At 43.5% G+C, this 22,941-nt stretch overlaps 1 protein-coding gene across 3 annotated transcripts in view; it reads left to right on the top strand.

Annotated features, from left to right (window-relative positions):
• The first annotated feature begins 1,710 nt into the window (after nucleotides 1-1,710).
• Nucleotides 1,711-22,941, top strand: part of EPN2 (epsin 2) — a 37,607-nt gene continuing 16,376 nt past the window's right edge. For 2 of the 3 annotated variants that reach the window (XM_039731883.1, XM_039731881.1), the window contains exons 1-2: nucleotides 1,711-1,817; nucleotides 15,191-15,964. In XM_039731883.1, coding sequence (XP_039587817.1) covers nucleotides 15,370-15,964 — 595 coding nt within the window. In that variant the 5' untranslated portion in view covers nucleotides 1,711-1,817; nucleotides 15,191-15,369. Of the gene's footprint in view, nucleotides 1,818-4,820; nucleotides 4,884-15,190; nucleotides 15,965-22,941 lie in introns of those variants that run through there. The other variant, XM_039731882.1, reaches the window with a different exon arrangement.

Genomic DNA, 22,941 nt, shown 5'->3' with positions numbered 1-22,941 from the left:
CTGTGTTTTGTGCTCGAGGTGATTGGAGGAAGTTTGAAGGAGTCTCAACACACTCTTGTTTTGTTGTCGTGATCCATACAAATTGTTTTCAAGGCGCAGTTTTCCTTCCACCATCAGGAGTGGAGCTCCCTGAGCTGCCTCAAGTAATTAGCTGAAATTTGTGCATGAGACCTCTGCAGTTTCCTTCCACCTTTCTCCTGCCTTTCCTTCGACCCTGCTCCTTCTCCTGCCTTTCCTTCCACCCTGCTCCTTCTCCTGCCTTTCCTTCCACCCTGTTCCTGCTCCTTCATTTCCTTCCACCCTGCTCCTTCTCCTGCCTTTCCTTCCCCCCTGCTCCTGCCTCTCCTCCCAGAGCTGTTTTAGCCATGTTGTTTGCAGTGCCTGAGCCTCTCGTGTCACCATACAATAAATCCCAAATGCTCATGAGGTCCAGGAGGGTTTGGAGGGTGGCCCAGGCAGGAGAAAGCCCCTGTGCTGCTTCTGCAGGCTTGGGACAGACCTGGCTCTTTGAGGCCTTTTTGTTTCTCAGAATGCAGCACTCAGTGAACAATACTTGTACAAATTAAGTCATAAATTATTTTTTTGAAAGTTCAAAGCTGCTTATGAGTTTAAAACCATGCCAGACACCTTAGTTAGAGATGTTTTATGTTCACCCTACCAGACAGAAATCTGAAGACTCCCTTGCCTTGTTTGTTTTTCAGTATTGCAGGAGTTATGGCAGATTTTGGGGGCTGGAGTTTTAGAACAAATTACTTAAGATACATGGTGGAGTCTGGGGGTCATGGCTAAAATTCAGCAGCCAGACACTGATTTAATCTCTCTCCTGTATAACCTCATAGAGACTCCCTGCCCTTCTGGAGATGTCACTTACATAATGTGATGGCTTCTAAAATCCACCTGGGAGTTTTCATTATTTAAAAGCAGAAGCCCAGGCAGAGCAAGCTCCCTACTTCTGATGGATGGGTTTGAGTTTTGCCACCAAGAAATGCTACAACACACGTGGTACCCCTGCTAGGGAAAAATACCAGCACGGCTGACAGGGTACTAATGATGTTCTTTTACATTTTTATCTTTATTCTCCCAAATCATATTAATTTCTAGACTTAACATCAATTTAGTAGTTTCTGAACCTTTGCAAGGGCAATGGTCTTTCAGAGCTTTGCTAGAACAAAGACATTTTAAGAATCTTAATAGAGAATCGTATAATCTTATTACAACTGCTCCTGTTTAAATCACTTCCTTGTACTTAAATAACAATCTGTCAGCAGCTATTTCTTGATTGTAGTTTTTGTCAGTTGCAATTTATCCCCCTCCCTGGTTTGGTTGAACTTTTTTTTCCCCCCTGATTGTGCAACCTTTAGGTTGGCAAAGCTTCTTTCTCACACAGTTCTTCTGAGTCCACTGGGAGTAATTGCCTGAGTAAATTTCTCACTGGTGTAAGAGCTGTGCAGTTCACAAGTAAAACCTTAGTGGGACAAACCCCAGTGAAACAAGTGGCACAGACATTTCTGATATTCCTCAGGGAGAGACCAAACAAAGTCTTTTTTAAGGTAACTTCCTCCCCTGAGATGGCAGCACAAAAGAATCCCTCAGACACGTTTCCCTCTAGGTGGGAATTCTGCTCCCAGGAGGTTCCTCGTGGGGATGAGCAGACCCCAAGCATCACCTCAGTTTTGTCATGCTGATTTTTATTTATTTCTTTCTTTTTAGTGATGAGGATTTCTTCAGCCAAATCTGTTGACCCAGTTGCTGCTGAAGCTGCTTTTCTACTGACTTTCAGCTCTGTTTGGACAGGGATGAGGCTTGTGACAACAGCAGTAAGGCAGAGATGTTTGCTCTAACCTATGAAATCAGCCAGAATTGAAGATCATTAATTAATCCTTATCTGCAGAGCTGTTCTAACATGCCTGTTCTCTGGTGGGGATGGTCAAGCACAGTGTGCTCTGCCACATGGTGCACGTAAAGGAAAGCACTTCAACTGTTAGTTGAAAAACAGAACTTGAATATTTTTAATTATTCACTTCATTAATCAGTGAAACACCCTCCCATTTTGTGCCATTGCTGGATTGTGACTGGTAATGTCTGGTTAGAGGTTCCTGATCAGGCATTACCCTCAATATTCACATCCAGGGAAGATCTGATGCATCTTTAAAATGCCCCTGCCCAGGTATTTAATTATTTGATGAAAACCTCTTTCTCTAATGACCATGGGAAAGCACAAGCTCCCCTCTGTTGTATTATCTAATGAAATATTTGCCTTCTGAGCCCATCCTGCCTTATTGCAGGGGTTTGATTGCTTCTTGCAGTGTTCTGCTGCTTGCAGTGATTTTTTTTTTTACAGATGGAATGCTTATTACCTATGAGAAGTGTTACTATATTTTGCTGCTGTTGTTGAGCAGAGTTCATGAAGTTAAACTTTGTCTACCAATTTAGAAGAGTTTCTCAGAAAGTCGAGATAATGCCTCTGTTGGAATGTTTTCAGATAAACAGCATAGGTGACACAGACTACTTTTCTTAGGAGTATACAAATACGGATCAGAAATCAATATTTAATACTGTAATTTTTGAGAATATTTCCAATTTATCTATATTTTTAAGGCAGAAATTTCTATCTGCTGCTTAGAAGAACAGCATGACTGTCCTTGCACCAGGCTATGATCGTGGTATTTCATACTTTTTAGCAAAGCTGCTGCTTTCTGAAGAATTTATTGGTACTTGGGTGACTCCTCTGAAAGATATTTATGTTTATATGTTTACTGGTTCTCTTGGGAAGCTTAAATAAGGAAGTAAAATCCAGGAATGTTTATAATTGGTTGGACTGGCTTTCAGAATTCTTGTAGAGAAGCTGAAGTATAAAAGCTCGAGTACAGCAAAATCACTTGTAGACTGGTTTATTGCAGAGAAGCACTGAGGTAAATCATCAAAGGATTTTTAGTCTGCAAAACTGCTTAAGTGTTGTGTTTAAAATTTACAAATCGCTGACCCCTTTGTGAGACACAGACAGACTGAAATGTCTGGCTCTTTTTTACGTTTGGCTACCTAGTGAATAATCTCCTTTTGCCTGGCCTGCTGCTTTAAGCACACTGAGTGCTGCAATTGCCATTTTGGTGTCTGTCTGCCAACCAACAGTGGCCGTGTAGATTTAATTTCATCATAATACGACCATAGGATGCCTCCAGGAGCATTTACATGGGCTTTAAAAGTCAGCACGTGCTTTATGGCTGGAGATTTGGAATTTTGGGGAGTGCTCTGCGTGGTGGGAGCTCTGCTGAAATGTTGAGGAGTGAGGAACAGCAGGAGAGTTTTGTAGCTTGTCTTTTTTATTCTGTTTTTAATTTGCTTTGTGGGGTGGGTGTGTTCTGCACGAGATGGTGTGGATCAAGCAGAGTGTGAGCACATCTCTCACCCTGAGGGGTGAGGGACCTGCTGGGCTGGGGCTGACTGGGATCCCTGGTTTTTTAGGGCTGTTTGCTTTCAGGTGTGAGTGCAGGAAACACGCTCCAACATCCTGAATGCAGGAGCACTTTTGTTCTCTATGCTCTGTGCAAAATTGTGTCTGGATGCCTTGGCTTCCAGCCAGGCTTTTAATCTCTTCTTTTTTGTGTCAGCTTGGATAGTGTATATAATGCTATAGTGCCTTTTCCTGTCCCTGGAAATGCTGATTTTTAGTTTTATTTTAAGAAAGGTTTTCTTTTTCTCATTCAGAAGAAAAATAAACTTTAAAGGAGGAGGAAAGTCTGTGCTGTTTTTTTTTCTCCTTTTTAATTTCTTGTTGTAGTTTATGCTTTATTAAAAGGCCTGAAATGTGCTGTCTAAGCTTTATCTCTTGTCACACAAATTCAAAATTTAGAAACGGGTCTCAGGGCAAGGTGGGAAGGGTCTCAAGGTAATTTGAAGTGAGAGGAGAGAATTAAAAACCCATTCAGTGCCCATCACACGTGTGAAATGGATGTGCCTTTAGATGCCACAGGGCTTATTCTTCCATCCAGCTTGACCAGTCTTTTGTCAAAACTCCTATTTTAACTATTTAAATAAAACACGGTGACTTTGGCATTCTCTGCCTTCATGGGAAAGCCGAGTAAAAGAGAATTTAGCCCCGCCTGCCGCTTCCATGCTAAACAGATGCAAATCAGAGCTCCCTTCCTCCAGTTGCCTCTTCTCTCCTCCTGGGTTTCATTGTTTTGATGAAAGCTGTTCTGGTGCCAACTCCCAGCCCAGAGGGCAGGTGAGAGGAATTAAAAAAATCCCAGATTCCAGCTCGGTGATTAACATATCGTTTGGAGCTTGTAATGTCATCCTTGCACACAAAACAAAGTCACAACAGCTTCACAGAGCAGAGGTTTGTCAGAAAGACAAACATCAAAGTGGCAAGAAAAGAGGAGTTTATTTAAAATATAGCAGAAAGACTTAAAACATTCGTGCTCACCTATGAGAGCTATTAAAAATTAAAAAGAAGCCTTTGAAGGCAAGCATTAAAGATTTAATAGTATTAATTGAATTAAGCCGTGGGAGTTGAGGATATGTAGACACATGTGTGAGTGTGTGTTGTGAGACATCATCTGTGTTAAGGCAGCAGAGTGCTGAGACCTCAGTTAGCTGTGCTTGCTCTACAAGGGCTACCTTAACAAACCCAGTTATTCCCGGGGTTAATTAGAGATACCATTAGAACTGGGAGTGTAAACAGAAGGAGAGATGGAAAACTGCAGAGCCCACCAGCCTTGGCATCCCTGGGCAAGGCAGAGCAGGCAGAGCCCTTTCCAATCTACTTTTAAGGATAATTTTGTTTATATCATTAAGGCTGATTTATTTTTTTTTTTCAGGAATAGATTCCTTTTCCTTTGTTGTGAGAGCAGTAACTTAATACTGTTGTACTCCAGCCACAGGTATGGGTTTTTTTTTTTGGCAGCTAAACTTCCATGTTACTTGATAATTATTTTCTTTTAAGACTGGCTGATTTTGGTAGCTTTTTAGCTTTTCTTATGCATAGAACTTTCACTGTTAGGAAAACTTAAGTTTGTCTGGAAATGGACACAAAAATAAAATTACAGTTCAGGGTGATTGCAGTAACCTGGTGGGTGGGGGGGTTTTGTTGTTTTGTTTTGGGGTTTTTTTTTTTGCAAATAATCAATTTAAGTCTTAACATACTTGCATTGTACATGAAAAAGCAGGGAAAAACCAAATCCTTGTATCATTTCTAGAAAGAAAGAGCACTGAAAGCTCCTTGCAAGCCTGCAGGTGGCTTGGCAAAGGAGGGCCATGGCCAGGGGGAGCAGCTCCAGGAGGATTTGGTGGCTCTGGGAATCCTGGTGTGGAGAGGGGCAGCAGAGCTGAGGGAGATCTCAGTACACTCATTTTTCCCTCTTCAGGGAGCTGGCTGTGGGGAGGGCTGTGTGAGCTGCTGCAGATGTAGTTACCAAATGATTCAGCACGAGGCCGTGCCCACGGACTGGAGCAATATTGATTAATTCATTACTGCTCTCTGATGGATGTTAATGGGCCAGAATTTCTTCTGTGCATTTGGACTAGGTGGAAAGCTTAAAAAAAAAAAGAGAGAAAATGGAGTTAGTGAGTTTTTAAGCCACTTTTGTGTTCTGCTTCTAAATCTAACGAGGGAATGTTTTTAATGACTTGCATGAAAACAATGGTCGGAACAATAATCACCAGGCAGCTCTGGGAGGGACAGGGAGGAGCAGTGCTGCTCCAGGGATTTATTGCAGTTTATTCAGTATATCCCAAGCCACAATCAGCTGCTTTGGAAACAGAGGTGGGGTTTGCCTTTTCCATGTGGGCTCCTTAGGAGATATCTGGAGTCCCAAGGCCATGATCCAGTTGCTGCCTGCAGGGTATCAAAGCTGAGGGGTAGAAGATGTTCTCTGCAAGAGCTGACTGGAAGAAAATGACCTTTAATGAAGGAACAGGCACAGATGCTTTTGAGTAACAAGTCTTTGTCATCCTCTTTGAAACGAACAAGCTGCCTCCCACTCAAATAATTTTCCGTCTAAATATCCAGAATAGATAAAAGAGTAGGTAGAATTTTACTGCTGGAGGATGGATTCAGAAAACTTGAGGAATTGTTATGCTGACAGCTGAAAATTTCTATATATCTGCATAGGAGAATGTGGGATTCACTGGCATGTTCAAACCACATTTTCTTCTTAATTCTACAAAAATCAACAAAATAATAATAAAGTAATAACAAATATTTTTATTGTTGATCAAGCATGACTCTTTTTTGTGCATGAATGAAGGAATTGGAAAGTCTGAAGCAGAAAAAAGAGACAAAATCCTTCTGTCAAATGTGCTGATATTTAAAAAAAAATCTTTAAGTGATTCACTTCCATCAAAGCTGAACTTAAAAGTACAGCTCAGAATCAGGAACTGGGGCATCACAGAAGTTGACCAAAGAGAATTATTTTTATATTATTCATTATTCTTGAGTTCTGTTTCCTGGGAGCCAGAATCCAGTGTAGAGTTCCAGGTGGCACAGCTGGGACCTCTCCTCTGGAATTGCTCCTGCCAAGGTGGTGGAGCTGGACATGTCAGACAGGTCTGAGAGGAAGAGGGAGAAGAGGTGGGTTGGTTTGGGAAGGATTTTGGAAACTGTGGTGTGTGCAGGATGAAAAGATTGGAGATAGGAGGAGTCAGAGGGAAAGCTGAACATTTGGTGTTGACAGAGCTAAAATTGGGGTGGGAAAAGGGCTAAGGTTTTATGAATTGTGGTAATTTGGAGAGTGAAGGACCAAATTTCCTCCTGGAATGTGGAATTGCTTTGTGCCTAGGCAGGAAAAGGAGATTTCCCAGACCCCCAGGCTGCAGTCCTGCAGTCCCCTGAACCAAGTCCCAAAGCTGAACCATCACCTTCAGCTCCAGTTTGAGCTTCCCAGGTGCAGCTTTGCCCGGTGAGCTGTAACTGGAGCCTGCTGTTGAAATGCCTGGTGCTCCCCTAACTTGGGGTGTTCTTTAGAGTAATTAGAGTGACCTTGGCTTTAATTGCTTGGGTGACATGGTCTGTGGGCAGCCCCAGCCCTGCCTGTCCCCTGCCTGCCCCGGTGTGTGGGGAGCTGTTCCACTTGTGGCTGTGTTGGAGAGGCAGGAGCTGCACAATCCCATCCTCCCTGCTCCTCTGACCTGACTGCTGGGCTCAGATCCTGCTCTGGAGCCCTGGGCTTGGGCCAGAACCTTCCTGCAGGGAGGATTTTGGGATGTGTTTCCTACTTTGCAATCTTACAACAGTTTATTCACAGAATCCCAGAATGGGTTGGGTTGGAAGGGACCTTAAAGCTCATCCAGTGCCACCCCTGCCAAGGCAGGGACACCTCCCACTGTCCCAGGCTGCTCCAAGCCCTGTCCAGCCTGGCCTGGAACACTTCCAGGGATCCAGGGGCAGCCACTGCTTCTCTGGGAATCTGTGCCAGGGCCTCCCCACCCTCCCAGGGAAGGATTTTCTCCTCAACTCCAATCTCATGAGCAGACAGCTCCTGTACCTGAATTTCTGAGGTTTAAAGCAATCTGATGTTTGAATTAAGACATTGTGGTGACTTTTCAAGATGATTGTGCAAAATCTGGTGGCTGTGAGGGAAGGCACTTGAAATTTTATGCCATGAATGGACATTGATGAATGTAAGTCAGATATTAAATCAATCTCTGTTTTCTTTGCAGGCTTGTAGTTTGTGCTGGCAGGAAGCACACTTAATTAAAATGGAAAAAATAGTTTTTGGATGTGTGGACAGGTATTTCTTGGCATCTTGTACTTCTTGAACAATCCTTTTCCTTAGAAATCCATGTCATAAAATAAAAGTATTAATCCTTCAGCTTCCACCAGTAGTAACAGAGAGTTAAGCTGTTTTTCCCCCCTAATCTTTGTCAGGGTGAGCATTTGCCTCTGGCCTGCTGAGTGTCTTAATGTGGTTTCATATCTGATGTGTGTAGGAGGATGGGAGAAACTGCACTTGGTGACGTTTGCTTCATATTAATAAAGGTGAAAAATCAGTTTAGGTAATGAAATCATCGGGTAATTTTCAGTAGCAGGTATCTTCCCAAAATACATCCCCAAAATATGGAGTCTGATACATGAGCACACAGCTAGGTGAATATGAATTTTAAAAATTACAGTTCTATGGGAAAACACTGGGGTTTAAAGAAGAGAGCTGACATTTTGTGCTCTTGTATTTTTTGCAATTCCTCCTGTGTTCAAGCTGATCTGTGAGGGCCTGAGCAGGTGCCTGTCCCCCCATAACAGCCTAAGTGACAAGGCTGGACTTTTCTAATTAGAAATAGATTCTGAGGCACATCCTCTGGCAAGAATTTTGGATATCCTCTTCCCTTCCAAAAGGAAAATGTGAAAGGAGAGAAGTCTCCTACTGCCCTTAATTCAGTTGAAAATACAATTCCAGTGTACTTGGTAAGCTGAATTTATTTCAGATTGTTACCTTTCAGTCAAGGCACACATTGGGTGGTGAAAATACAATTCAAGTATACTTTGTAAGCTGAATTTATTTCAGATTGTTACCTTTCAGTCAAGGCACACATTGGGTGGTCTTTTTTTTTTTTTCCTACTCAATTTGTGAGAAAACAGATGAAGTGCTTTCCTTGAAACAGGTAATCCCCAGAGAACAAATTCCTTTGGGGAGGTGTTTTCACTGCCCTGTTGGATTAATTTGCATTTGGCATTTCTGCTTTGGTGTGTAATGGCCTGACCTCACACTGGTGTGTAATTGTGCAATATTCTGATATTTACTGCACACCTGCAGCATGCAGAATAAACTGAGATGTGCCCATGCCAGACAATACCCTTCTCCTGACCCAGAGATGGGGTAACTGAGAGGTATTTTAAAAACTTTTATTGCATTTTCAGTCTTGTGAGAAGGGTGAGACAATACAGGTGCTAAAATTCACACCATCACAATCAGAAGCCAACTATTTGTTAATTACAATACATTTTAAGTGTTTCTTGGTCTATCAGCTTTAGCCACACCATGCTGTAGATGCCTTAAAGCAAATCATCTAAAATTACCCCCTGTGGGTCCTACTACAATGCATCTTTCATAGTTCTATTTCTCCAAAGTATTTAGTCTTAAATACTAGTTTTAAATTTAGTCTTAATATTATGTGGAGTCTTTTAGTCTTATCACAGAAAACCAGTCAGCCAATTTAGATTGATCAATAACCTCTGAAACAAAATTAAATATTATAAAAAAATTAGTAAGTGAACAAGTACAAAAAACCCACATCAAACCTGCAAACCTGCCCACAGTGCAGGTGGCACCGTGGGTGACACTTGACCTGGCTGGAGAAGGAGGAATGTGTTATTTTTAAAGAGCTGTTGTCAAAGCTTGTAATCCTAAAATTAGATCCTGGTGCAGGTCGGATTTGGGTCGTGAGTGGTGATTGCAGGTCTGGCAGAGCTGGCCCCTCTCCCAGCCCTTCAGAGCACTTTTACAGCCCCCTGTCCCTGATTCCAGCTGCAAGGGCCAGTGCACCTGGGGTGACAAAACCCCAGAGGGCCAGGGACAAAACCCCACAAAGGCTGATGGAGCTGGGAATGACAAAACCCCAAAGGGCCAGGGACAAAACCCCACAAAGGCTGATGGAGCTGGGAATGACAAAACCCCAAAGGGCCAGGGACAAAACCCCACAAAGGCTGATGGAGCTGGGAATGACAAAACCCCAAAGGGCCAGGGACAAAACCCCACAAAGGCCAGTACACCTGAGGGTGACAAAACCCCACAAAGGCCAGGGGAACTGGGGGGCACAAAACCCCACAAATGCTGGTGTAGCCAGGGGTGACAAAACTCAACAAAGGCCAGGGGAGCTGGGGGTGACAAAACCCCACAAATGCTGGTGGAGCTGGGGGTGACAGCCCCACAAAGGCCAGGGAGCTGGGGGTGACAAAACTCCAAAGAGCCAGGGACAAAACCCCACAAAGGCCAGGGAGCTGGGGGTGACAAAACTCCACGAGAGCCAGTGCAGCTGGGGGTGACAAAGCCCCATAAGGGCCAGTGACAAAACTCCACAAAGGCCAGGGAAGGTGGAAGTGACAAAACCCCACAAAGCCCAAGAGAGCTGGGGGTGACAAAGCCCCACAAATGCTGGTGGAGCTGGGGGTGACAAAACCCCACAAAGGCCAGTGGAGCTGGGGATGACAAAACCCCACAAAGGCCAGTGGAGCTGGGGGTGACAAAACCCCACAAATGCTGGTGGAGCTGGGGGTAACAAAACCCCATAAAGGCCAGGGGAGTTGGGGATGACAAAACCCCACAAATGCTAGTGGAGCTGGGGGTGACAGCCCCACAAAGGCCAGGGGAGCTGGGGGTGACAAAGCCCCACAAATGCTGGTGGAGCTGGGGGTGACAAAGCCCCACAAAGGCCAGTGGAGCTGGGGGTGACAAAGCCCCACCTGGCTTGGCAGGTCCCACAAGGACGTGGCAGGTGGTGCTGCTGTGTGAGGCAGGTTGGAGATTTGCTCCTCGCTCCCCTTCCCATCCACTCTGAGAAATGAGCTCCCCATGGAGCTCAAATGCTGGGAATTTAAGAGACAAGAATGAACAAAAGGTGGTATGGAGAAAACAGAACCAGATTTGTGTCTGTAAGTCTCTTTTACAGCTAAAAGTCTGCTCAAGCTGGAGCTCCTTTCCCCCAGTGAGGCTGAGACAGGGCTGTAAAACCAGTGCAGAATCAAACCTTGGCACTCATGAATATGCATAAATTTGAAGGAGAATTATCTTTCAGCATTAACTCTTTAAATAAAGAAATAATTTGGCCACCTGCTGTCTGTGAAAGCTGACCTTGTTCTCCCATTTGTAAAAGGGAGTGGAAAGCTTCCAAAACTTTGAATTTTGAACCATTTCCTCTCCTCAGAAATTACACTGAAGACAAGCATTTAAGCTGTGAAAAATGGAACTGAAACCTTTCATCTGGAGTTAACCCTGTTCTCCAAACCCTTTGCCAATCTGTATTTGTAACTCGTTTCCTAAATAATGTTGAAGGTTGAGGAAGGGCATTGATGGGAATTTCAGGCTCTTCATTTTGCTGTTTTATTCCCATGAATTGCTGTTTTCTCTGCTGTAGAACAGCAAAAGAGAGCTAATAAGTGTTCTGCTTGTTGGCTTTTCTGTGTAGTGCCAAGTGTCTTCTGTCCTCTCAGTCCTCTCCTCCAAGTGGCCACGATGCACAGTTGCCCCTTTTCCTGTTTGGTTTTGGGATTGCAGTTGGATATTTTATTCTGAGCAGGGTAATGGTACCCTCTGGTCAGCCAGTTGTTCACTGAGAATAATTTATGAAGGGGGATAAAAAGCAGAGAATTAGTTAAGTTTTAAAATCTGTCTAGCAGTGTGGATTTAGTATAAGAAAAATGGCTTTTTTCTGCATTATATTCCTGATTTTTATATGAAGGTTTGTGCTTGGGTTTTTTCAAATTTCTGAGCTGTTTGTGGAAAATGAGACTTCCTAAAACACAGTGGGCTTGGATTTAGACACACAACGAGCTATCCCAGGAAAAGCAGGATGTGAATTCAGCGTCAGACAATGGGAATCCTTTTTCTTTGCCATAAATAGGAGCTGACTTCTGGTTGGGACTGGGGTTGTGTGTGCAGGTGTGGTGTCAGTATCTGTCAGGTTCCTCAGTCAGCAGCCTCTCTGAGCCTGATCGTGGCAGATTGGCAAGAATTCCCTGATTTATCCTGGAATGCAAGTCCCTGAGCATCTCCTGCCCCTGTCACTGCAGCCTGGTGGCAGGGAGAGCAGATCTCTGTGTTCCCCCCGAGAGGAGAGGCAGCAAGGCTGGGATATTTTTATGCAGATTAATGTTCTGCAGATTCAGATCACAGACTGGCTGAATTAATAACTATTTTCCAAACCTCCCTTTTCGTGCATGTGACTTACAGTAAATGTCTAATCTAAGGATATATGTTGTCTGTAATACTGTTAATTAAAATTTTATGCAAATGTCTGCTGAACTCCTGATGCTTAATGTTAATTTTCACACTTGATATTAAAAGCTTTTCATATATTTCCTGTGCATGCTTAGCTGGGCTGTGCAGATATTTACCTTCAGGCTGATACAAAGGGCATTTTATCAGTGCAGACAAATCCTGCTTGGAGTTTTGCATTCCAGAGGTGTGAATGGATTCTGCTGAAAGCCTGTCTGTAGGTGGATTTGTGGGGCTGTTTGCTTTCAGCTGAGTTTGTGAAGGACTCTGTGGCTTGGCCTTGCTTCTGTGTCAGTCTCAGCAAGTTAAAGATGTTTCCTCGTGCAGATTTCATTGACTGAGCTTCATCTCTTGTGAGAGAGATGAGTTCAGGCAAGAATTACTTCTGTCTGCACGTTGGGTGTAGGAAAGCACCAGGAGAATTCATTATTTGTGTAATGGAATTGCTGGAATAGGAGGGCACGGGGTGTTTCCCTCCAGGTTCCCCCTGCTAACACAGGTAAGCTTCACCTTCTTGTCTGCACATCTCTTTGCTTTGGATTGGAGATGTCAGATGCTTCAAAATAGAGAAAATGCCTTGTAGGGACCAAGAGCAAAAGTGAGGAGGGCTCCCCAGGACTGAACTGTTTAACTTCCACAGAAATCTGCTCAGGCTTTTTCCTGCTAACCAGAAACAGCTTTAATCAACTGGTCTCACTTTCTGCTTTCTTTGCAACTCTGCTGTTGAAAATACAAACTCACATTTTTGCTGAAGTTGCAAGTGCATTGTGCTTCCTTGTGGTTTGTTGTGAGAAGTTAATTCACTGATGTCTCTGGAAAAAAGAAATCTAAACTTTCTGTGTAAGAATTTGTTAGATTATGTTAGAAACTGTTCCTCTTTTATGCAGTTGGGGTGTTTGCCTTTTTGATCTGTTTAATGATAAATTGTGGTGCTGGAAGATTTGGAATAATCCAGGAGAAGGCTTCCATTGTGTGGTGAGGGAGCAGAGTGGGTAAAGCAGGGACAGAGCAGAGCTCTTGGGTGAGGGTCGGTCCCACTGAGTTATTGGTGCAGCTGCATTGCTGGGGCAGCACCAGCCCCATCAGCTTCCCATCCTGCCACCCCCTGGCTGTTTATCTAGCTTTAGAATAAATTGCTTTTTATGGGCTATGAGTAGAGTAAGATGAAAACATGTCCATCAAGAAAAGGAAAAAACAAACCTTAATGTCTCATTGAAGGCCTTGGTTTTCAGGAGTGAAGATAGGAAAGTGAAGAATCCCTCAGCGTTGATGGATTGATGGGTTTTGAGTCTGTTACAGAACAACAAGTGAAATATTTAATTTCCTGGCAGTGTGTAAATTGCTGGTTTCTCTCTACCCAGTTGTTCTCTCCTGTGTTTGCTCTGGGGTTGTTTTTCCAAAGTGCTCCTCCAGCCTTAGAAAAGCTTCCAAAGGAGTTCTTCCTCTGGTTTCTCCAAAACCAAGTGCCTGCTTTCCTAGTGGGCTGTAATTGGGAGGGAATGAAGGCTCTTTGCTCTGTTTTTTTAGACTTTGACAGCTCTGTGTTGCATTTAATCAGCTCCAGAAGTGATCCAGGGTTGGGTTGTTATTAGTTGCAAAGCTTAAGAGACTTGGAGTATTTTTCCTGTGCTGTTGTGTAAAAATGGCTGGATTTGGTGTGAAAGAGAGAAAAGGGAAGCAGTCTTGTGTTGTGAGGGTGGTTCATTCTTCAGGGACTTTTACATGTGAGGTATTAAAATGATTTTTGCAAAAGCCTGTGAAATTGTAAAGTAAGGAACTTGTCTTTGGGGAGATACACACGGGTGAGGCACTTGCTCCTGTAGGGCACTTGTAAAAGGATTTTGGGGAGGCCTCTCATCCCTGGCCTTGAAAGAAATAAAACTTTCATAAGGCAAGAATGTTTTTCATAGATTTGCAAAGGGTTAAAGGACAGGAAATGGGGTTAGGAGTAAATGTTGGTTCTCAGAGGGAAGAACTCTTCCCAGCCAAGTGTCCTGCCAGAGATCAGTGCTTGTGCAAGTACTCCCTTTAGCAGATTGGCCCAAAATAATATGGCTAAATTGAAGCAAATTAGTCAAATTTGAGCTTAATCTTGAATTGAAAGGCATGATGAAAGATTGAGACCTGCTGAGGGCTAAAGTGGCAGGTGAAATGCACAGTGAGAAGAACTGTGTGTATCCCAAGAAATGGAGTTTCATCTGTGCATGGAAATGGCACTGTGGTAATTGGAAGAATTATAACCATGTCAGGTTTGAAATCGGTGCTTTCCTTGTCTCCAGTGTCCCTGTGAGGGACGAGGTTGGTTCTGGGAGTGTTTGGAGGAACATTAAAGGACATCTGGAATGGGCATCTGTGAACGTGGCCAGCTCAGTCGCAGAGTCCCTGCTCAGTGTTTGTGCCACTGGTGGCCCTCGGGGCTGCTCTGTGTTCATGGCATGGCCAATCTGCCACTTTGCTCCAGTAATTTATTCCAAAGCTTAATAGGCCTCTGTTTACTTGAAACAGTGACCTTAACTAAAGAACTGACACAGCTTTCCAGCTCCACAGCTTGTCCTTGCCTTTTCTTGCCAATCATTTTGGCTTTACAATTCCATTCTCACAGAATTAAAAATTCTTCCGTGCTGTGTGAAAGACACAGAGCAGAAAGTGTGGATCTGCTGAGTGTTGTCAAATGAAAAAAGTAAATGTATTTGGGAACAAAAAAAATTCCTTCTAATCTGCTTATCATGAAAGGTCACCTTGAGTTGGAGTGTGTTGGGCCACAGGACCTCTGTCCTGAGACTGAGAGGGCTTTAAACTACTTTAAACTTTAAACTACCCAAGGTTTCAGAAATGGCTTGGTTGATTTTTTGGATATTTGCTCTTTCTCTCTGGATGCAGATTTGTGCTGTTAGAGGGCTGCTGAACATGGAATTCCTCATGTGGTTTCATCTGAGCTTTGTAATTTCTGTAATTTAAAGTTTTAGGTAGGCTTTACATTGGAAACTAAGTCTCCAGGTTGGACTTTGTTTCTGGTTTGATTTTGAAATTTTGCCTTTGTATCAGTGTGATTGTCTTCTTGCTTTTGTTTTGCTCAGCACTTCAGGTTTTTAATCTTAAATGTTTAATGTGACTCGTGAGAAGAACAAGTTATTTTCCAAATCAGAAGAAATTCGAGGAGGAAAAAATTAATCTAGGAAAATTTCTCCCAAGTGTGTGTGGCTTGCTGGCTGTGCAGAACAATCAGAGCCAACTAACCTGCTCCGTTTTCTTTCCTCACTCAGGTCATGATTTTCATTTTCTCCTGTCATTCTCTTGAGGAGAGGAAATGATTGTAGTGGAACGTGTCACAAGCACGCCACTGCTCCGGAGCCTTCGCAGTTCAGACACGTTCCTAGAAGAGCAAATTTAGCCCTTTGCTGTTTGTGTTGTGGAATCTGTCTTGGTAAAAAGGGAAATAAAAATGACGACTTCGTCTATCCGACGGCAGATGAAGAACATTGTGAACAATTACTCAGAGGCCGAAATAAAAGTTCGGGAAGCGACCTCGAATGACCCCTGGGGTCCTTCCAGTTCCTTGATGACTGAAATAGCAGACCTGACCTACAATGTTGTGGCCTTTTCTGAAATTATGAGCATGATCTGGAAACGACTGAATGACCACGGCAAGAACTGGCGACACGTCTACAAGGCCCTCACTCTCTTAGATTACCTGATTAAAACTGGCTCTGAGAGGGTGGCCCAGCAGTGTAAAGAGAATATTTTTGCTATCCAGACGTTGAAAGATTTTCAGTACATCGATCGAGATGGGAAGGACCAGGGCATCAACGTGAGGGAGAAATCCAAGCAGCTGGTGTCCCTTCTGAAGGACGACGAGCGCCTCAAGACAGAGAGGGCCCAAGCCCTGAAGACCAAAGAACGGATGGCTCAGGTGGCCACCGGGGTGGGCAGCAACCAGATCACCTTTGGCCGAGGCTCCAGCCAGCCCAACCTGTCCACCAGCTACTCAGAGCAGGAGTATGGGAAGTCTGGAGGATCCCCAGCATCCTACCATGGCTGTGAGTACAGCAACCACATCCCAAATCCTTTTGTGTGGATGCTCTCGGGGCTGGGAGTGAGTGGTGGGAGGGTGGAAATGCTGCCTGCCAGGGGCTCTGGGATCTCTGGGTCTGCTCCGTGCTGTTGATGTCTCTGCAGATGCCTGGGTAAATATTTGCTTTGGAGAGGATGTGTGTAGTGGTGGAAATCGATTTTAAAAGCCCTTGTTTGCTGTCAGTTCCAAAGGTAGCAGTGCCAGGCTGCTCTCGTGAACCTGTTCCAGGGTTTGCTGTGATGGGGAGGGTGTGAAGGGGAGTTCCTGTTTGTTTCTGGTTTTAAAAGGAGTGCTTGAGGATGTGTTCTTTTTGTTCAGGATGGAATCTAGGATGGTTTGGGTTGGGAGGGAATTGAAAGCTGATCTCATTCCACCCCCCTGCCATGCTCAGGGACAACTTCCACTGTCCCAGGCTGCTCCAAGTCCCATCCAGCTTGGATTAAGAGTAAATAAGAAATACAGAATATTTCCTGAATCATTTTGCTACTTTATGCTGCTCCTATTGGACTTTGGCAACAATGCTGCTGTTTAATTTCCTTTATTGCTTACTCAGCAGTTCTTGGAGGAGGAGTGCTTTAAATGTGTATTTAAATATTTAGATTCTCTGCATTTGGTGTGTGAGTGTCTGTCCTAAACACTAAATACTATACTTCATTCTTAAAAAATGAATGCAGTGATGTGGGAAGAGCAAATTCTTTCCAGCACTGCTTGGTGGGACTCCCTGTCATGTCAGGAAGAGGCCTGATCTGGCACTAAATCCTCCTTAATGTAAGTAATGATCTGATGAAAGCTGCTTTGGCTGGGATGTCAGTGCTTGTGGTCTAATTCTGAAGGGAAATCTTTTCTTTAAATGAATGTTTAGAGAGTGTGGAGGGCTGTGACTGAGCCAGGGTGCAGGAACCATTGAGCCCCAGCTTTAAGAATCTGAACTTTGTCATGTCCTGGGTCCCAAAGTGCTTCTTAAATCACAAATCCATGAGTGGGGTCAGCCCTGCTGACATTTGCAGCAGGAGATAGCAGGAAAATCAAACCAGGGTGGAGAAAAGCTCTGTTTAAAGCTTTGGAGACAAGCAGAAAAAAATTATTTCCTAAAGGAAATTTTTTTAGCATCGAGGGTACAAAAAATGTGAGTGAAGGTACAAAAAATATGAGTAAATGTGAGTTAAGGTACAAAAAATGTGAGTGAAGGTACAAAAAATATGAGTGGAGGTTTCCAGCTATGACAGTTTTTGATCTTAGCTTTTAATTAGCAGTAGGATAACAAACATCTTAATTTTTCTGTAATAATAATTTTTCTGTGTTTATATTTTTTCTATAATAACCATGCTTGAGCACTGTGAATTTTTAAAGTAAAACTCATATATTGTTACCTCAACAATAACAACATTTCTCCTTTTCAAATCTATTGATTGTTGCTGACTACAACAAAAATTCTTAATTTAGAAATAGCTTGAAATATTGATTTTAACTTGGGCTGAAATAAGTGACTGAATTTTGCTGAGCACACCTTGGGTTTCACAGAATTATTTCTCCACCAATCCCAACTTTAATTAATGCCTGGAACTATTGTTTGGAATCCTAAATGCTCCCCAGGATTCCTGCAGCAGGGCTGAGCAATGCAGGGCGTGTTCCTCAATTGTTCCTGGGCTGCTTTAGGAATTTGGAAGGGAGAAGGAGTTTGGCTGTCCCTCAGTGCTCCAGGGGTGCATTTCCTGCTGCCTCCTCCCTGTGTGTCCTGTGGCAGGATTGCTTTGGAGGTAAAGATTCCTTAAGCTATTTTTTTTTTCCTCTCACCCCCTAAGAAGCTTTAGAAATGTCTTTTTTTTTTTTTTTTTTTTTTTTTTCCTCCTTCTTCTCCCTTGGTTCTTTCTCTTTTCCAGCTCTCCTGGACTTTTTTTGCAGTGGGTCAGCAGAAATCCAGGTGGCTCTCAGGTTGTCTGGTTTGAGTTTGAAATGTGTTTTTTGTCTGGTTTAATTGAGTGGAGCAAAGCAAACCAGCACCTTCCAGAACAGCTGTGCTAAGTCCTTCTGATATTGGGAAACTGGGAAGAGCTTTAGCCCAGGAAACGAGGAAGGAGTTTCATTAAAATCCAGACATTTAATCTGTTACATAAATGTAGGGTTATTCCTGTGCCTGCTAAATTTGATGGAAAAGATGCTTTTCATTATTTAAAGTGAAAGAGATTGCATCCATTGTGTGTTCTTAAAAAAATTAAATTTTTATATATAACATATAAATAAAAAAGAAAAATAAATTTAAAAAATAAATAAATATATATTTAAATTATCTATTTTTAATTACTAATACCCTTCTTTTGTGCTGAAAAAAATCTTGATTCAGAAAAAAAATCTGGAAAAGGAATGAAGTTGTGCTTCACTCCTGGGAAATACTCCCCTTAGAACATCCCTAAGATGCTGTTGCTGCTCTGTATATTCTGGCAGAATTCTCTTTCATTCCTCTGAGCCTTTGAAGAAGAGATCAGAGACTTTTAGATTTGCCATCTACAGCAAGAGATTTGCCTCTTCAAAATGTGCAGCCACCCTTTGCTGCATGTCCAGCACTCCTGCTTAGCAGGCAAATAAAATCAAGTTTGGGAGAGTGGCAGAGCCCTTCTGGCAGCACCACCCAGCAAATGTGGAAATGTGGAAATGTGGAAATGTGGAAATGTTTCATCCCTCAGTGCTTTGCTATCTGCACATTTTACTCTTGCTCCTTCTCCACACGCTGGGTGGAGGTTGCAGAATTCATTCCCCTTGTCTGTTGGGTTATAAAATCTCATTTTTAGTGCTTTCCTGTAGAAGGAAGAGCTGAGAGGTTGGTAGTTGCTGCAGGACAGCTCCCCAGTAACCCCCAGTGGATACTGGGCTGGATGTGAGGGAGCTCTGCTCCTTTCAGGACTAAAATGAAGTTTTGGTTAAATCAGAGAAGCCTTTTTGGGTCACTTTGTTGAGAATGTTGGATCAGCCGCCCTGCACTGCCTGAACTCTGCTCAAACTCCTCTCCAGCTTCCCAACCTGTGCAGGCTTGCATGGGAACAATTGGATTTTTGCTTGATGTTGAGCCACGAGGGGTTTTCTTAAAGAATTGCTGGGTTTTGTGTCCCAGATTCATCCTTTGTGACAAAATAAAAGCAGTATTGATACCTTGTGTATGAGAGAGAATTCAAGATGGAAAAGGATCTCTTGACTGATATCCAATCATCCCTCACTGCTGCAGGCAAATAAGGATATTTTCCCCTGTTTTCTTGTGAATATTTTCATTTCATCTCTAAAAATCCTTTAGAAACTGTGCAAAATGAAATGGTGCAACTTGATAGTTTTTAATAAAATCCTTTCCTCCGAAGCTTTGCCTTAATGACTTTGTTGGCCCTGAAGATCTCTGTGCTTGGATAATTCCAGGGAGCACACTATGGAATGTGAATTGTAAAAGTATTTGTGGGGTTTTTTTTTCTTCCCAGTCTCATAACCTGAAAATTGAAGCCATGAGAGATATTCAAAAGGAAAAAGCAGAAATAAAGTTCCTCCCTACCTCCATCTTGTCAGCAATTTCTGACATACTGGGAGCAGTTGTTTTATTTCCCAGCTTCAAACCAATTAATGCTCAGAGTAGGAGCTATTAAATATTCTATGACAAAATGCATAATTTTTATTTCTTTTGGAAAATGTGCCAATTCTGTAGAGTTGCATCAAACCAGGTTTTATTTCACCTTAAGGAAATATTCTTGTGTAATGCTGAAACCAAACTTAGTGGAGAGAGGAAGTGATATAAAACAGAAATCAAAAATCTTTTGGAGCAGTAGTCCCTCACTCCTAATCTGCCTCTGGGTCTAAATAATTGGGTTTTTGCCTGACATTTGTCACCCAGTTTCGAAAACTTCAGCCTCTTGTTCCTGGCCTTGTTTCATCTCCAGCTGCCAGTGACCACTTAAATAGGATTCTGGATTTATGGCTGCACAGGGAAAAGTAGGATGTTCTTAATTTAGACACTAAAGCCTGAGCTGGGATGCTGCTGGTGCTGTTCTAAAACCAAGTTTACTGAGGCCACGCTTTTTTTAAGAGATCCAATCCTGTTATGCCCAAGCTGGGATGTCCAGGTGTTGTTTAGGGTTGTGCTCACATCCTTCCCTTTCTCCCTGTGCTCCAGGAGGGGATGGGATGGGATGGGATGGGATGGGAGGGATGGATGCCCCGATTTCAGTGACACAGACCCCGATTTCAGTGACACAAACCCCAGTTTCACTGACACAGACCCAAATTTCAGTGACACAAACCCCAATTTCAGTGACACAGACCCCAATTTCAGTGGCACAGACCCCAGTTTCACTGACACAGACCCCAATTTCAGTGACACAAGCCCCGATTTCAGTGACACAGACCCCAATTTCAGTGACACAGACCCCGATTTCAGTGGCACAGACCCCGATTTCAGTGACACAAACCCCAATTTCAGTGACACAAACCCCAATTTCAGTGGCACAGACCCCAATTTCACTGACACAAACCTGATTTCAGTGACACAACCCCCAATTTCAGAGACACACACAGAGCTGGGTGTGACCTGATTCCAGCAGCACTGCCCGAGGTGGGCTCAGCTCAGCTCGCTGTGCTCAGAGCCTGCTGGAGAGAGGAGATGCTGGAAGTTGCACTGGGAAGGGCTTTTCTGGATCTTGGGAAATGCCAGGTCTTTAACCTGAACCTGGAAAAATTCTGGAGCAATTTGCTGTAGCTGAATTAAGGAGTTTAATATTTCCAGTGATTATTCACGTTGACTCGTTACTTAAAACCAGTTTTGTGAAGCCTCAGCAAGTTTGTGTTCACACATCTGTTTTGGTTTTGTCTCCCCTCTTGCTTGGAGTAGAAAATAATTCAGAGGAATTGCTTGTTGGGTTTGACACAATAGGAAATTGATGAAATCCAGAATGATTTGGGTTTGAAGGGACCTTGAAGCTCATCTTGTCCCAGCCCCTTGCCATGGGACACTTTCCACCATCCCAGGGTGCTCCAGCCTTGAACATTCCAGGGATGTGGCAGCCACAGCTTCTCTGGGCAGCCTGTTCTATTCAGAACACTCCTGTTTTTAAAGGGTTTGCTTTTTATTTAATAATTATTTCTTTAATAATCTGTTCTGCATCTCTGCAGGTTGGAACACATCCCTGCCCTTCCATCTTAGTCAGGGAATATCACCCAGCAGTGAATCTGGCTGAACAGCGTGGAGATTTCCCGTGGTTTGAGGTGTTGAAGGAATGTGGCAGACTCCTGTCAGATGTCATTTGACAGCTTGATTAAATCCTCTCATCATACATTTATTTTTCTGGTGCTGAGAGTGAAGGTGGGAGGTGCCACTGGTGCATCCAGACTTTGTAGTGACACTGAATTATCCAAGTCCATTCACACGGGGGTTGGGATCACCTGCAAGGAAAATACTCCCAACAAAACAAACCTGAAGGATTTGTTGAGTGTTAAGTGAATGTCAGCAGCTCTCAGTCTGCTCAGTGCAATCAGAATCCTGCAGGAAGGTTGAGCAGCTTGTCACATTCATCAGTGTTATCAGCTCTCTTCTTGTACCTGAAAGATTCCTTCAGTCCCAAGGGAAAGGTGGATTACACAATTCCTCCTGGATTAAACAGCTTGCACTTGCCTTTCCATCATTTGGCTTTTTCAAATTATCCCATTTTATTTGAGTGGTTGTTCACTGGCAGGCTGACAGATGGGATCTCTGAATTCTGAGTCCTTACCTTGATATTATTTCAGTTTTTCAAGCAATTTTTGGTTTTGCCCACCTTTGTAGGTTCCACTGTGTGAGTGAGGAAGCAGCTTTTCATTCTGAGCAAAAGTGACTGAGAGCTGAATTCTGGTCTTCAGAATTCCACCTGCAGATTAGAAAGCCTGACACTAAAGAAAAAACCCAGAAATAACAAAAACAGCCCCAAAACCCAAGCACAGAATTCTGAATGAAAATACAGCCTGATTTTTATTATTAATGCAGGCTCTGCTCTCTGTGTCCTGTATTTCACTTTAACTCAGCCAGATCTATAACCAGCTACAGAGGCCTTTTAATAGAGCCAAAATATAGGAAATCATCAATAGCTGTGTCTGGGAGCTGTCCCAGCCTGGCCAGGCACAGATGGTGCAGCAGAATCCTGCTTTAGTGATTAACTGAGCCTCCAGATGATTTCCTTGGGCAGCCAGCCCTGTGCTCCCTGCAGGAACACATCCCACAAATGTGCTCCTGGAGGGACTGGGATCCCCAAATTCCCAGCCAAGCAGGGCTTGGCAGGTCAGGATTGATCTGTTGAGTCCCATCTTACATAAACATCTGAGTGAGCTGTCATGTGCTGGGGACAAGGGATGCTTTGTGTGGCACCATCCTGCTCCTAAGGCTGTGACCTTTCTGCTGCATCCTGGGAATTCTGACCTTCCAGCAGGATGAGGCCCATATGGACAGGAATCTTAGGTAAAACTTGTCATGTTACTCCCAAGAGTGGTGTTTTGAATTTCCTTTAATCCTTTAAAAAAAAGTGCTGGCAGCTCTTTAATGTGGATGGTTTTATAACACTGCAGAGGCTTACATGGAAAACAGCAACGTTCCTACAGTTTGTTTTTTTATTGAGAACTTCAAATGGACGTTTTCTCCTTTTATTTTAGGTTAAAAGGAGCTGGAAATACCTTTTAGAGTTAATGAAAGCAAGTAGAATGAAGTGCTGGAAAGCCTAGAAGTGAGAAGGAGTAACCTGTGTGTGTGTGAGCCCCTGGTGTCCGTGTGGGATCCCAGAGCTGCTGCTCTTGGGAACTCCTGGAGCTCCCTGCCAAAGCCAAGCCAGCCCTTCCCATGCCTGGCTGGGAGTGCAGAGCCAGGGAAAGGCTTGGCCTGAGATCCAATCCCTGCTTTTTCCATCTTTTCCAGGCAGCAATGCACTGGGCAGTGAGTTCAGCAAGTCCTTA

This window comes from Passer montanus, unplaced genomic scaffold (genome assembly GCF_014805655.1).
Source record: "Passer montanus isolate IOZ18808 unplaced genomic scaffold, ASM1480565v1 scaffold8, whole genome shotgun sequence".
In the NCBI taxonomy this organism is placed as follows: Eukaryota; Metazoa; Chordata; class Aves; order Passeriformes; family Passeridae; genus Passer; species Passer montanus.
The sequence above is the reverse complement of the archived record's forward strand: the minus strand, read 5'-3'. Positions and strand labels throughout refer to the sequence as shown.